General features: G+C 37.2%; 2 protein-coding genes across 2 annotated transcripts in view; both read right to left on the minus strand.

The window, feature by feature from the left end:
* Positions 1–15,731, minus strand: part of LOC114149750 (protein NLRC5-like) — a 1,536,511-nt gene that overhangs the window by 786,850 nt on the left and 733,930 nt on the right. The window lies entirely within an intron of this gene.
* Positions 13,739–15,139, minus strand: LOC114149786 (tripartite motif-containing protein 35-like). Its single transcript, XM_028025894.1, has one exon. The coding sequence runs from the start codon at positions 15,122–15,124 to the stop codon at positions 13,754–13,756; it is 1,371 nt and encodes a 456-aa protein (XP_027881695.1). The 5' UTR covers positions 15,125–15,139; the 3' UTR covers positions 13,739–13,753.

Genomic DNA, 15,731 nt, shown 5'->3' on the forward strand with positions numbered 1-15,731 from the left:
GACACGACTAGGATCCGACAGGGAAACAGACACAGCTGGGATCAGTGAAGGGTTGGACCAGAACTAAATAAACACACAGGAAACCCAAATCCTCACAATGACTCTATTAACCTGTTCAAACCCAAATCTAATTTTCCACTGCAGAATAACTGCATCCATTTCAATCCTTGGACTTATTGCTAAATATTTCTGAATTATTACATTTTATGCTGGTTTACATTTACTCTTTTTCATTAAAAGATGCATCCAGGGATAAAACTCTCATTATACATCAGTGGAAAACTCTTGAACAAGATATTTTCATCATATTTCTTTATTGAAGTATTTTACTGACTTCCTCTTATACAAGTTTAAGACCTGCGGGGTGCAGGCAGGAAGTCGCTACGCTAGCTGGCTACATGAATTAACATTGGTGAGCAGAAAACCTGTTATTTTATTTTAAAACTTAAATTAGTCAAAGCAATACTTTTAGAGCTTCCAGAAGTCAGACAAAAATATCTGCCAACAATTGTTGCAGGTGGATTAATAAAGTGACAGAAACTTTTTGAGTTGTTTTGCATGAAAGTTGAGTTTCCCACCAGAAGACCTCAGAGTCAAACGTCCATGTTTGCGGGGCAGATCCGCCACAGAGCCGCCCCCCGAGGCCCGAAGCGTCAATATTCACTGTGACTTTTATGTATAGGGGATGTATTTGGACTTTCATTGCTGCGTATGAATGAATTCATGGAGAGTTGAAAGAGGGATTCTCCAGCTCAGAATGAAATCCATTCTCCGCCTCAGGTTTTGGTGTTCTGAGGGGGGAAACAGAACCTGCTCCTTTTATCTGCGTTTTCCCCCTTCGCCTGCATCTGCATGCTTTGTGAGCGAAAATTAGCCCAAACGTGACGACTGATGCGGCAGCGGGACCCCGCTGATACCTGCCAACCGCCTCACCGAGGAGAAAACTGCCGAGACGGGAAGCAGCGGGCTTTCTTCCCGACAGATAAAAACACAAGCATGAATCGTTATTATTATTACCCCGTCTCCACGTCCCTCCAATATCCAGCCACCTCACCCCCCGTCCCAGTGGGGGGCGTCAATAGAGGAGCCAAGAGCCGGCAAATCTGTCTGTTTATATACGTCACATCAAGAGCAAATATTAATGCTCAATTTCCTAGCAGTGGGGCCATCCCATAATGCATTTATCCTCTGCAAATATCAATGTCACGCTAACTCTGGGGAGAGGCGTCAGCTGAAATGTTATGAATAACTTGATCAAATTACACGGTGGGACCAAGAGGGGAATAATAAGGCCGGCGCTGAAGGGCCCAGCCAGGTGAGGGCTCCCAGCCAGACGCCATGGCTGGAGATAAATGGAGCTGTTAGCAAACGCTGCAGGCCGCTGAGAGGTGGACACGCCGTCTGCTGAGACATGACACCCCAAACAAAGACCAAATATAGACGTCACACCTTCTAATTTGGAGCTAAGCGTCTTTAGCGGTGTCATGTGGTTCATTTAAAGAGACGCAGAAGTTAGCTATTGTTGCTACGTTGCCTGATGTAGCAAACAAAGTTGATACTGATGGGCAACGGGATATTGTGAAATGAAACGGACCCAAAATCAGCTAGTTAAAGAGTTTGTTGTGATAACGCTAAAGCGCTAATCATGAACAATAATTCACCTTAAGGTGCTTCACCAACAAGGTATTTAATAGAAGTTAAGTCACTATAACAACATAGGCAGAGGCTAAGGCTAATACTAAGCACTATACCAATATAGTACTTAGTATAAGCTAATGCTAACGCTACAGCACTGTCTCAACATGGCATTTAGTTGAAGCTAACAGAACTGCTGCATTGACAGTTTTCCTCACTTCAAAATAAGAGCCTACCTGAATATTTCTTAACAGTTGATAATTAAAACTTTAACACAGATGTTGAATTTCATTCAGCTAAAAGTTTTATATGATACAAAACAACCGAGTAAATCAGAGCTTTAAATTTATCTGTAATAATTAATTCCAAGGAAGCTAAATGTTGAAAGCATCAAGTGTGCTTAACGTTTTCAAAGTTAGCTAAAGCGCTAAACAATAAGCAGAAGTGTGTCCAGATAAGCTAATAATTCAAACAGAGATTGGCTTGGAATAAAGAAAGTTGATGGCCTAGTCAAAGCCAAGGTCTTGATCTCAGCTTAAAGTGATAAATGGGTGAAACTTTTTGCAGACTGATAACAGAACCTGGTGGACGGATCCAAGAAGCATCTCATCATCCAATAAGGATAACTAAAACTATAAAAGCTTGGGGTGTCTTAAAAAACACATTTTTCAAGATATCAGCTGTTTATTTTTATCGCTTATATGGAAATAAATCACTTTCTTTTCCACTGATAAAGATCATGTAGTTACATATATGCATGTAAGTGGAGCAAGAAAGCATGAAACTCAGTGATATATTGGTCTGAAGATTCATACATTTCCCAGTTTTTCTGTGGAGAAAAGCATAAAAATGAACACACATCATGAAATAAAACAAAGAGGCAGAAGATGGATGAGCACACAGCAACGTTCAGGTATGTGAAACCAAGAAAGACGTCCACAGCAAGATGAACAACATTTTTTTTAAATCTCAAGTATGTAGGAAATGGGACCTCTGCACTAAGCCATTATGTTTCAGCAAAAACTTATTTTTCTCCTCACTAATTCAATTATAAATCCAATATCTTCTCGTCTGTGCCAAATGTCAAGCTGTGCCTCAGTTATTCCTGACTACGTGCAGAATCAGTTGGTTTTGGCCAGAAACATGTGAACTGAGGCATGCTGGGATACCGCTGACCTCTGTTTCTTTCTACAGATTAAAAAACTAAGAAAAGAGGCAGAGAGAGATCAGCCACCTGATGCCTGATGCCTCAAACGAAGCTTTCCAGGAGCCGATTCTCTGCCTAAAACGACAATCTGTTTCTTCTCACTCGCTTCAGCGCGGATTATGAAAAGAAAACCCTGTTTTTCTTTAGCAGCTAAGTGCTTAGCCATTCTCCCATGTGAACGATTTTGATATTAACAGCAGATCAAAAAGCAGATAAAACAAAAAGTCCTTCCAAGTTGGCCGACTTAGCTCCAGATGATAGAGCCTCAACATGGAGGTGGGAACATGGCGAAGAAAACCTGTTTCTCCTGGAACATCACAGGATTGTTGGTAATTTCACAGAATTACAAGAACACCTGTTCAGGTTAAACTCGGGTCGAAACCAGTACAAAGGGAAGAATGTGGAAGAACAGACTGAACGTTCTCGCCTGGTTCGCAGAAACAGGTGGAGTTTTTCCTCGGTGTGAAAAGAAACCGAACCGCTGGAAAAAGTTACAAGTTTTCTAATCAGCTGATTTGGACAAAAGCAGAAAAACTCCAGGTGGGAAAGTCGATCATTAAAGCTCAGAGATTTTAGCTTCTGCTTTTCAGTGAGACTGAGACAGTGATTGCTAAAGCGCTAATCATAAACATTGGTTCCGCTAATGCAAATGTGCTACACTAACATGCTATGTAGCACAAACTGATGCTAATAAGCTAATCATAAACATTAGCTCCATTCACCTTAATGCACTACACCTACATACTATTTAGCAGAAGATAATGCTAAAGCGCTAATAACCAATGCTAAGGCACTAAACCAGCATGCTATGTAGCAGAAACTATTGCTAATAAGCTAATCATAAACATTATTTCTGTTCACGTTAAAGCGGTTCACCAACATGCTATTTAGCAGAAGTTAATGCCAAATGCTAATCATAAACAATATATCAATTAATGCTAAACGCTATACCAAGCGCTACAGAAGCTATTGCTAACATGTTAATCATAATCATTAGTTCTTCTAATGCTAAAGCCCTTTACCAATGACATACCTTTTTAAAAATTACAATTATCCTGTCATAAAGTTTAATATTTATCATGCTAACATGTCTGTTGAGTTTGACCTTGAGGGTTTTTGGAATTTCTTTTAAATGTTGATATTATCTCTGGTTCATATTAGAATTTTTTTTCTTCAATTTCTCGTATATTTTTCGGATTTCCCTTACAGAGAGGTTTGAGTTTTTGTCTTTGTTTTTCATACTTTATTTAACTGGTGGACTATAAACAAGCCACATATTTCAGACAGAATGTTTGACCTTTACAACCAGTTAGCAATGTGTTAGCAGCACAAATGCATGTGTGAAAAACAATAAACACAAATGAAGGAGTCGCTCAAAGCCTTCCTCATTGTTAGAGAGCGTCACCCTGATTGTGTTTTACCCCTTATTGTTATTCATGAGTCGTCTGAACATGTGTGAGGATGTTTTATTAGCGTTCTGTCATTGTGGCTGCAGTGACTCTGTGATGAGGCTGCGTAGCCGCTAGTCAACTTCACAGACTAATTTCCCTCGGTGTTATTTCAGCAGAGAGCAATGGCTTCCCATCACAGCCTGTTCCCTTTAAATAATGTCAGGTAGGTTAGCTGCGGCGCTAACAGACACATTTAGCTCGCTAAAAGTGACGAGGGACGTTTAACAGACTATTACAAACAAACACAAGTACTGCATAAAAAATACTGAGAACATTTGAAAGAGCTGGAAAGTCAGAAACAGCTCAACCAAGAAATTTGTATTAAATAAAAGTAAATAAACTAAGATTAGCTAAAACCAGAAAAAGAAAATATGCGCATATGTGCATCAAGTTCTTTAAAGGAAGGTTAGACTAGTGCTAATATTCTTATTTTTGTTTCACAGTAAAGAATACTAAGACTGTGGGTTTAAGATGATCAATAACCAGGTGTTTTCATCAGCATTTTTGTTTTTGGTGGATTTTGAAATTTCACATTAGAAAAAGTTACTGGAAACTAAAATTCTAAATAATTTTAGCGTTTTCGACAAAAACAGGTACATGGGAGACAGAAACATTTTTACATAAATAAGTTAGTATTATTGAAATTATATAAAAGTTTATTTGAGTAATTAAATTCATATTCTAAAGGTTATTCTTACACACAAAATTACATTCTCTGAAACTTTTATTCCTAAATAATGAAGTAAGCTAATAAAAAATTATTAGCTTTGTTTCCATCTTGGTTTTTATGGAAATTTTGAAATTTGGCTTCAGAAAAAGTTGATGGAAACTAAACTTTTTTTGCATCACTTGATGAACAATCGGATATTACTCGTGTCAGAAATGACAAATATTCACATGCAATTTTATTTGTGTTTCTTACTTTACACCAAAATTGTGTTTTTTGACATTAGCAAAACATTGACAAACCTTTTAGCACAGTTGTAATGAAAATGGAGTTACCGTCTCTGTAGCATCAACCTGAAGGTTTAAACAGTTTGTGTCCAGCGTGTGTGGGGTCTGCAGAGACGCTATCTCCTTGTTTCCTTTCACTAGACCTGGATAAATCCTGGATATAGGGAAGAAACCAGATTGTTTGGGTTGGGAATAGTTTTTCTAGGCTCTGTTTGTGACCTGAGTAAAAATAATGTCTCTGACCGTCCAATCAGTCTGACCATGAATAATCCTTGAATCTGGCAGAAACAGAAAATGCAAATCAGTGGAAAGTCACAAGAAGGTGGTAAAGAAACAGGCGAAGCGCCTCTGTGAAATCGCATAATTGCTCCGCGGGGAATTTTAATCAATTAGAACCGCAGCGCTAATTGAAGGCAGCGTTGTGTTTACTGAGTCGTAGCGTCGAGCGGAGAGGGAAACGAGTTCTGGAGGCTCAGATATAACGAAGTGAAACCGTCTGAATGTGAGGTTCAATTCAGACTCAGAGAGTCTGTCCCCTCTGCTCCCGTCAAGATGTTTACAGACATAAACAATTTATAAACAGAGGAGGGAAGTAGCCAGAACTACTTCAATATATTTTATTCAAGTAACAGTAAAAAGTATTTGGTAAAAATTTGACTCTAGTACTGAGTAACTCATCAAATTATCAATAATTTAACATTTAAAAATCATCAGACTAATCAAAATATGAAGGTCAGTGGAAATGTTGGTATTTTAAAAACCAAAATGACAAAAATGTATATAAGTAACAAAAACTAAAAAAATCAGGAAAAATAAAATGTTTCCATATCAGTTTTTTTTTTCAATATAAAAACTTATGAAACTTTAACAAAAACTGCAGGTGTGTGTCTGTCTGGTGAATTTCTGGTTAAAATGTTTTTGTTTTTCATTCAGTGGAAAGAAAATCCAGAAAATTTACTCAAGAGTAGAAATACTTCATAATAAAATTACTCAACTAAAAGTAAAAGGTAGAGCTCAGTATTTTATTTTATTTTTTCCAAAAAGTTATTCAAGTAAACATAATTCAGTACATTTAACTAGTTACTACCCAACTCTGTCTGTACTGAATAAAACTTCTTACAAAATACTTTTTTGCTCTTGCTTAAGTAACTTCTTGGGTAGATACTTTTTACTTTTTCTTGAGAAAAATATACTGAGTATTTTTCTCTTATTATGAGAACAATTCTTGTGTAGTTCAGTGTAGTAAAACTGGGTTTAAAAGTACTTTCCCCCCAAAAACGTAAATGTAACTAGTTAAGCCTACTACTTATTTCCAGAGGTGGGTATAGAGTACCCAAAATTGTACTGCAGTGAGAGTAGCACTACTTCAACATATTTTTACTCAAGTAAAAGTAAAAAGTATAAATAATAAAAATACTCCTCAGAATAAGCTTCTTCAGAAAAGTTACTCAAGTAAATGTAATTTAATATAATTGTAACAAGTTACTACCCAAATCTGTTGATGTCATAATTAAATCAGATCTCTGTACTCAAGTATCTTTGTACAGAATACTTTTTCGGCTACTTTGTACTTTTTCCTAAGAAAAAATATTCTGAAGTAGTTTTTCTTTTATTTACTGAAACTAGTTCTAAAAGTCAAAAATTGAGTAAATATATCTAGTTACTGCCTAAATCTGTTTAAAAATAGATTTAAAGCATAAATCTTGGGCAGGGTGAACACACACACACACCCACACACACAACCCCCCCACACACACACACCCCTTCTGCTGGGATCTATTCATGGCGGCAAAGCCCAGCCTCACTTTATCTGTCACTGCGGCGCTCAGAGCGCTGACCCGGGCGCTCAGCGTCTAATGGCGTCTGACAGCGTCCAAATGGACTCCCGTACAGTTCAGGAAGGTCATTTACATCATCAAGTGCTGCTGATGAGATGAATAATAAATGAATCACGGTGATGGCAGCCGAAATAAAAGCGACGATTGAGACGGGAAACAAACAGGTGCTGTGTTTACTGCCGGCATCCATCCAGCTGCAACGTTTCCACAGAGGAGGTAATTTCATTACGCCGCGTCCAAACTGTACATGCTTGACTGGTGGACTGGAGAGAGGGAATCAATACACACCATTACCGCGGCGCTCTGCCGAGGTGTAATATATGCTGCGTGTCGTTTGCGGTGTAAAACAAACCTCGTTTAATGTTGACTAATGAAGATTTAAGAAGCTACTGTTTGTCTCTCCTTTGAGCAGCTGTCAGGGGGTTGATTGCATCTCCGCGGCGTAACTGCGCCGTTTTATGTTTCACGCTTGTCTCCGCCGCGGCGGCTGAGGGATGGGTGACCCCGTGACCCTGCGGGATGGACGGGAGGGGAGGTGATGAAGGAGGAAGTGGGAGAGCCAGGAGTGAATCGGGTCAGTGGGCTCCTCCATCTGCTCTGAGACCTGCGTCTGTCTGGTTTGTAATTAAAATAAATTGAAAAAAGACGAAGCAGCACCAGCCTGATGAACATTGTCACTGAGAGTTTGAGATCTGTAATCCTCTCCCTCATCGTATTGTTTATGCCGCCATTGTTTCTCTACCGGTCTTATTTTATTCTTACACTGACATTTTGATATTTAATTTAGATAAAACGTCACTTTACACCCATCATCCTGTCTCAAGGTGAAATAATGATTAACAAAACTCTGAGACTTTATGCTGGTGTGGGAAAAATAACATTATGAAAATAATAGTCACTAAATAATTTAAATTTTCTTACCTTCACCTTCATGATAAGACATGTGGGAATAATCCCACACCAGCACTAATAGCTCAAAGTGAAACTGCTCTTTAAATTTACTTTAGGGTAAAACAGTTACATGTGGCTGCAGCATCTCACAGGCTACTTAGGAGCTAATTAAAGTCAAACTAGAAACTAGTCAAAGTCAAGTCCTTGCTAAGCTAGCAGCTAATCAGAGTCACAGGACAAGCTAATCAAAGCTAAATAGCTTAAAACCAAGCTATTCAATGTCAAGCGCTTATCTGATGTAATTGAGTCGCTAAAGTTAATCAGAGTCAGTCTAACAGACAAGCTAAGCTAAGTGCTACTCATGGTCAAATCTGCAGCTAATTGGAACCAAGCTAATTTTAATGCAGCAGTAGCTCACCAGACTCAAATGTAACATTTATTAAACTTATGATAGCAGCTAATGAGCAAGTTAAACATTAGATTCAAGCTAACGGCATCTATGCAGAGAAAAATTAACAGCTAGAGTCAAGCTAGCAGCTAAACATAGTCAAGCTAGCAACTACTGATGATAAACAACTATAATACCAACCTTTACTAGGATTTTAGGCATTATTAGAAAATTTGAACATCTTGTTAGTTCTGAATTGCGCACATGATGTTTAAGTCACTTTTTCTGACTTTAAAGGTTATTTTTAAAATTATTTTATCATTTAAAGGTAGTCAGTATTTTCAGTCAACTTCAACAACTAGAACATCTGTCCATCAGCTAAGGCTCAAATCAAACTGGGTAATTGACAATGATTCTAAATAAATTTGCAACAGAATGTCAAAAAAGTAAAATATCAAATAAATCCTAATAAGTAGCTGTTTAGAAAGAAAACAAATGGTTGCATCTAAAAACCCAAGATAAAACGTCTTTGCTTAGTTTGAGTCACAAATTAATATTTTTTGAACCTGCATAAGATAGAAGAATGATCTAGGGGTGAACCAATTGCATATTTCAGATAATTAGCTAATTTAGCCAAAGATTAACTGCCTTTTTTAATGAGGTGTTGCTGAAATCTAATTTAGGACATATTCAAATTGAGATTTTATTACCCACTACCTAATGGATCATTGTTTTTTAACCTAATTAGAGTGACAGACATCCTTCATATCAATATCAGCCAATAATAACTAGTTATCTAAATGAGAGAAGAAAATAATTCATATTTGAGGGATTATTTTATGCAAGCTTCAGATAAACAGCTGGACCATTTTTCTGACCTCTGTAGCAAAACAGTTTTCCTTGTGAATCAGCAGAGATGACGTCAAACAAACCCATTTCGTGAGCTTGCTGTTTGTTCACCATTATGTCCTGTTCTGCTGCTGCTGCTGTGATTCAGACTCATGATTTATCAGGCAGAAAAGTCAAATATTCGTCATAATATCGGATTATACGGAAATACAATAATGCTATAAAGACAAAATGCTCTCATTTAAAAATGGGGTCAACATAAGCCTCACATAGTTTTTATCAGATTTTTTTCATAGCTGTGAAACTATTAAAATACACAAAAAAATAATGCCTCATAATGAAAAAACCCTTTAAAGAATCATTTTACTTCTCCTCCAAGTCAAATTAATTGAAAAGAAAATTATATTTCTGTTTTTTCAGAATTTACATATATTAAAGAGAAAAAAACACTTTAACATCCTGTCAAATTCAGAGGTGGCGCTCACATCGGCATGCTGGATGCTTGACCTTGAGCACACAAAAATTGCACACAAGTAAGAGGAGCATTACTTCAGCATATTTTTACTCAAATAATGGTAAAAAGTAGCCATCTAAGAATTTACTAAAGAGTAAAAAAGTGTTTGGTGAAAAGTCTACTCAAGTACTGCGTCAAATTATCAATTATTTCATAATTAGAAATTGCATTTTTAATTTGGTCAGACAGAAAAAAATATAAAGCTAAGTGGAAATTTTGGTCTTTTAAGGTCAAACATGACAATAATTCATCTAAGTAACAAAAAATCTAAATCAGGCAAAATAAAGTTTTTCCAAATTAGTTTCTTTCAATAAAAAACTTTATTTATATTTTTCATTCAGTGGGTAGAAAATCCAGAAATTTTACTCAAGTAAGAGTAAAAATACTTTGTAATAAAATTATTCAAGTAAAAGTAAAAAGTTCCAATCAGTAAATATACTTAAATACATTTTTTAAAAATAGTTACTCAAGTAAATGTAATTGAGTAAATGTAACTGGTCCCCCCCACTCAAGTCACACTATTGCAAATCTGCTTGGTAGGCAAGGGAGGCATTATGTCAGCATCACCTTATAAAATATTTAACGATGTAAAACACAGTTTAATCACCAGCTAAGCCAGAAATATCATACACTGGTACAATAATACCTGCATTCTAGTCAGATGCCTCACTCACATCGGCATGCTGGTTGCTTGAAATTGAATGCCATGACTTATTTTCAGATCAGCTTGGTTATTAATGAATATTTTACCACCCCTGAATATTTTAGTCCCCTGTTGATTATTAAAATTGTATTCTAAGCAGTCAGTTAAACTTTAATTGTGACAAAACCAAGATGGTGACATCACAGTAATATTACTTTATATGGTTGAAAACAAGTTCTTGACATGCTAGGTAGCTAAAGAGGGAACAATTATTTTGCGTTTGCAAGGTTTGCCAGGACAAAAATAGTTTCTGTTTTTGCTTTTGGGTTGGTTTTTTGCTCACCAGATTTTAATTTGGTGTATCTAAAAAGGAATAATCAAGGCGACCAAACATTTCTCTAACAAGCTGAACCCCATAAATGACATGGGGAATTTTTTTGTTTTGCACTACATTGCAAATGTTTTGCATTCTCATGCAATACATCTTGAACACTGGAAGTTTTTCTGCTACAATACAAAGGTTTTGTAAGGCACTTAATGTCTCGTTTGTGAGATTTCTGAAGTTTTGGATATTTTTATTTTGGATACAAACGCACCACAAACTTATGTGAAAAATGCCAAAACAAAAAAACAGGTCAAAGATGGACTTTCCATCGATTCTCCTACAACATAAACATGACAAACTTTCTGCAAGAAAAAAATACATCCAAACTATAATTTGGTGTATTTTGAGTTATTTTCACTGTGTAAAATCACCATCTGGAAGTTTTGTTGTGTCTTTTCCATGTTTGTAGTCAAAATGATCAATAAAGGGTCATTTTCATGAGCAGTCCCATCTCCACCTTACACCAACAAACATGAAAACTCGGTTAATAGATCGATTTTCAACCAGTTTCCTGTTAGGAATATAAAAAGGTTTTCATTGAGGCTCTTTAAATGTGAGCCCTTTGACATTTATTAACACTGAGACGGCATACAAACTAAACAAAAGGTGCAGATAAATTATGAAAAGGATTGTTTTACATTGTTTTTGAACTGAACAATTTGCCTAAAATGCTTTGTTGGACTAAATCTATATTCTTAAATCCACCGAGAGTGAGACTGCAGAGAGAGCCGGACTAAAGACGACGTAAACTCAGATATATATCTCATTTCAGAAGACCGTCCCTCTCCAGGACTCAAGGCTGCTGACAGTTTCACCCGGCAGCTGAAATCGATACGAGTTCTTTAAGTCAGACGCGCGCACAGAGACACAAGCCTTGAACAAAAACCTGCAGCTGAAGGATAACCTTGAGACAGATCTGACTGCAGGGCAGGACGACAAATGGAAAAGAGAAAAAGCAAAGGAGGAAGAGGTGAAGGAGCAGAAGAAGAAAAGGTTTTCCCTGCCGGCCGCCACACAGAGAGTCTGGATGAATTCAGAGAATCCTGAAGAAACGAATGAAACAAATAAAAATCTGATTTAAGAAGAGCTTCGATTTTTACAAGTAATATTCTGAGGTTTATCTTAAATCATAAACATCCATCAACTCAAGTAGTTCATTCAGTTCATCCTTATATCAGTTTATTAACATGTTTGAGATGCTAACAAACATTAGCTTCTGGCCAAAGATCCCCTTTGCAAACCAATAGACAATTCTGCAAAATGTGTAAAGAAACTTTTATACTGTTTTTCTCACTTTTATCCAATATTTAATAATTATTACAATTGTTTAGTTTTCTGTCAGAACTGTTTCTATTTTGAAGGAACAAATCAGAAAGATGAGCATGAAAAAATACACTGTAAAAGCACAAAATATTACCAAGTATTTTGGTTTAGTTTTTAGTGCGAATATCTTAGTACATTTAAATATTACTAAACTAATTTATAAGGATATTTTGTCCAAGATTTAAAACCTTGTTTTAAGTAAATAATTCCTTAATATTGCTGAAAACGTTCTAGTTAAATAGTCAAATTATTTAACTTGCAACATGTGAAAAATATCTTATTGTAAGTGAATGTTTCTTCCAATGGAACTAGGACTTCTTTTAAATCGATATTAAGGAATTATTGACTTAAAGATGCTACTATATCTTGGTGAAAAGTTATTTGTCTTATTTCAAGAGCAATTTTATATTTACACAAGAAACTAAACACAAAAATACTTGGTAATATTTTGAGATTAAAGTAGCAATAAGTTATTTTAGCCTTGATTTTATCACAAGGATTAAATTTTGATTCATCTTTGTATTTTTTGCTCAGCTTCCCTCCTCCTTTCTGAAGCCCTGCGGCGCCCTCTGGTGGCCTAACTGTTAAAAGCACTGGCCTTAAAACAACTGCCCTTTAACCTCCAGTGTACTGGAGGCTTTGAAAGATAAATTAGTGAATGATTTTATTTTTGTGGAGTATTTTCTGTTAACAGATGAGCATTTTCTGAACCACTCTAACCAGTCCGTACCAGATCCAAAATCCCATAAATCTTCTTTCTTTCTTTTATCTGAATCCTGAGACATTATTATTTATTATTATTATTATTATTATTATTAGTTTTTGATTGGCTGATTCACTTCATTACAGTTCAGAAGCAATTACAAACACGAACCTTGTAAAATGGTTAATATTAAAATCATAAATATCAAATACAACTGTGAAAATTTGGGTTTTATTGGGGGAACAAAGAAACTTGTCTTGGTCTCTTTCCTGAGAAGCAGGAAATAATTTTTTTGCTTCGGGTGAAACATCTGAAATATGTGGCAACAAATTACAGGGGTGTTTTTTTTAAGCATTTAAATTTTTCCAAAACACAACAGAGGCAGCAAAAGATTTGATGGCACTTTATACCAACTACACTTTATTTAACCTTATTTATCCATTGTGTTTATTCATGCCTAATAACCCATACATTAACTATTTTATATACTGTGTGTTTATGTTTGCACATGCTGAAACAAATGTACTTTCACAACAAATAATAGTTATGTACTCACATTTTTAACACGTAAACAACATGTTTCAATCAGTTACAGTAATTTAGTATATAACATATGTTATGTTATGTGTTGCACATGCAACAGAATATCTGCGTAAAATATTTACCAAACCTGAGTCGTATGATACTCAACTTATAGAAACTGAGCAAAAACATTTTTGGTTACAAATCAAATGAAATTGTGATTTCAGTGACACGTTACAAAGTAACAACGTTCAAAACATTACAGTGGAAAACAGAAAAAAATGAAAAAGTCCCCAGATGATCAAATCATCTCCAGTTTCCTGATTAAAAACAGATTTTAAAAATGATATTAAGAAATTCACCAACCCAACAAACTATCAATCATAAAACCAATCAATCATTTGATCAATAATGTTTCATTTGGACTTTTGGTTCTTCATGCTGAGATCATCAGAGCTGCTGTTTGATCACTGAGATCTTCATCGGTAGAATCTTTACTGGTTTATTAAGAGTGTAGAAATATGGAAACATCTTGTCAGTGAAGGTGTGTGTGAAGGTGTGTATGTGTGTGTTAGTATCCAGATCAGAGAAGGACAGCTTTGCTCTGTCCCAGTCCAGATTCACTCTGATCCTCTGGAGATTCTTCTGGACTGAAAGATGAGTGGGAGGAGCTGAAGGAGAATGTGCTGAGAATCCACAATAAGATAACTCTATATCAAACCATCCAGACTTTATGCCTCCCTTCCTCTGAACAGACTCTTCTAACACACCTAGTCTCCAGTATTTACTGTCTCCAACATCAACATCCCAGCTGTGGTTCCCTGAGTTAAAACCATCAGAACTCAGAACAGACCACCACCAATCAAATCTCTCTGGATTATCAGGAAGCTGCTGTTTCTCTCCTTCAGTCAAACTGGTCAGATCTTCAGACAGATGGAGGTTTGACCCAGCTGTGTTTGGGTCCAGAACCAGAGGAGTGTAGGTCACCATGTTCTCCATGTTGCTCCAGATGTTGAAGGCCAGGTTGCCCAGATGTTTGGCCTGGTCTATCAGAGCTCCTGAGGGCAGCTGTGGATCCTCCAGCAGGGGGCAGCGCTGGACTCTTTCCACTGCAGCCTTGTAGTTGTGCAGGAATGAGACGTCTTCAGCTCTCAGCTCCTCCTCTGTGGCTCTGACTGTGTCTGAAAGAGCTGCTATCTCTCTGCTCAGAGCCTCCATCTTCTCCTTCATCATCCCTCTCTTCTGCTCCTCTTCCTCCCTCAGTGCAGCCAGCCTGGCCTCCTCTTCCTCTGCTAGAAACTGATGAAGCTGCTTAAACTGCTCCATAATCTGCCTCTCTGTGTGTCGGGCCTGGACCTTCAGGTGTTCTGCTGTCTGATCAAACTCCTCCTGAACTTTCTTCCTGAGCTCCAGCTTCTTCTTTAAAGGCTCCAGAGTTTCCTGAAGGTTCTTCTTGTGTTGCTGAACAGCTTCATCGATGGGTCTGAATCTGTGCTTGGTGTGTTTTTCTGAATCTCTGCAGACGAGACACACTGGCTGCTGATGGTCCAGACAGAAGAGCAGAGAGCAGAGATCCTCTGAAGCTCTCTGCTCTCTCTGCTGTAAGAAAGACTCACATAGATTCTTCAGAACCAGATTACAGGGAGGATCAAATTTAGAAGATCTCCTCTTACAAAGTGGACACTCTCTTGATGGTTTCTCTGTCCACCAGTTCTTCAGACACTCCTTACAGAAGCTGTGGCTACATGACAGAAGAACCGGATCCTTAAAGACGTCCTGACAGACCGAACAGCAGAGATCCTCCTCTAACCTGGAAGCCATTTTGTCTCTGAGTGAAGCTGAAAACACAGCAGACAGAAAGTTAAACCAGTAAGTCAGTTTCCCTCCTGCAGAAACTTTATTCTCTTACTTTCACTTTGATTTCCCTGTTTTTCTTCCAGCAGCAGTCTGTGTTCCAGTGTCTGGTTCCTCAGTTTTCTCTCTGGTCGCCTTCAGTCTGTCCTGAGTCGGTAGTTTGGTGGAAAGCTGGTGACACAGATGATCCTGAGTGTTTTCTTATGAGTTTTTCTCTCTGAACTATTTCCTGTTCTTCCTGTTTTTCAAAAGTTCCCGTTTGAATTACAGTCTTGAGGCAAAGATGTGGTGCCCTCACCAGGATTTCATGTTAAGCTGCAGTTTTGGAAAACACTACAATACTTTACATGAAGTCTTTTCTCTGAACTACATGGAGCCAGTGGAAGGACTTTAAAACTGGTGTGATGTGCTCTAATTTCCTGATTTTAGTCAGAACACGAGCAGCAGCGTTCTGGATCTGATTGATTTGTTGGACAGACCTGTGAAGACGCTGTTGCAATAATCAACACGACTAAAGATAAACACATGGATGAGTTTTTCTAGATCAGGCTGAGACATTAGTCCTCTAACCCTG

Source organism: Xiphophorus couchianus, chromosome 8 (assembly GCF_001444195.1).
Source record: "Xiphophorus couchianus chromosome 8, X_couchianus-1.0, whole genome shotgun sequence".
NCBI classification, from domain to species: domain Eukaryota; kingdom Metazoa; phylum Chordata; class Actinopteri; order Cyprinodontiformes; family Poeciliidae; genus Xiphophorus; species Xiphophorus couchianus.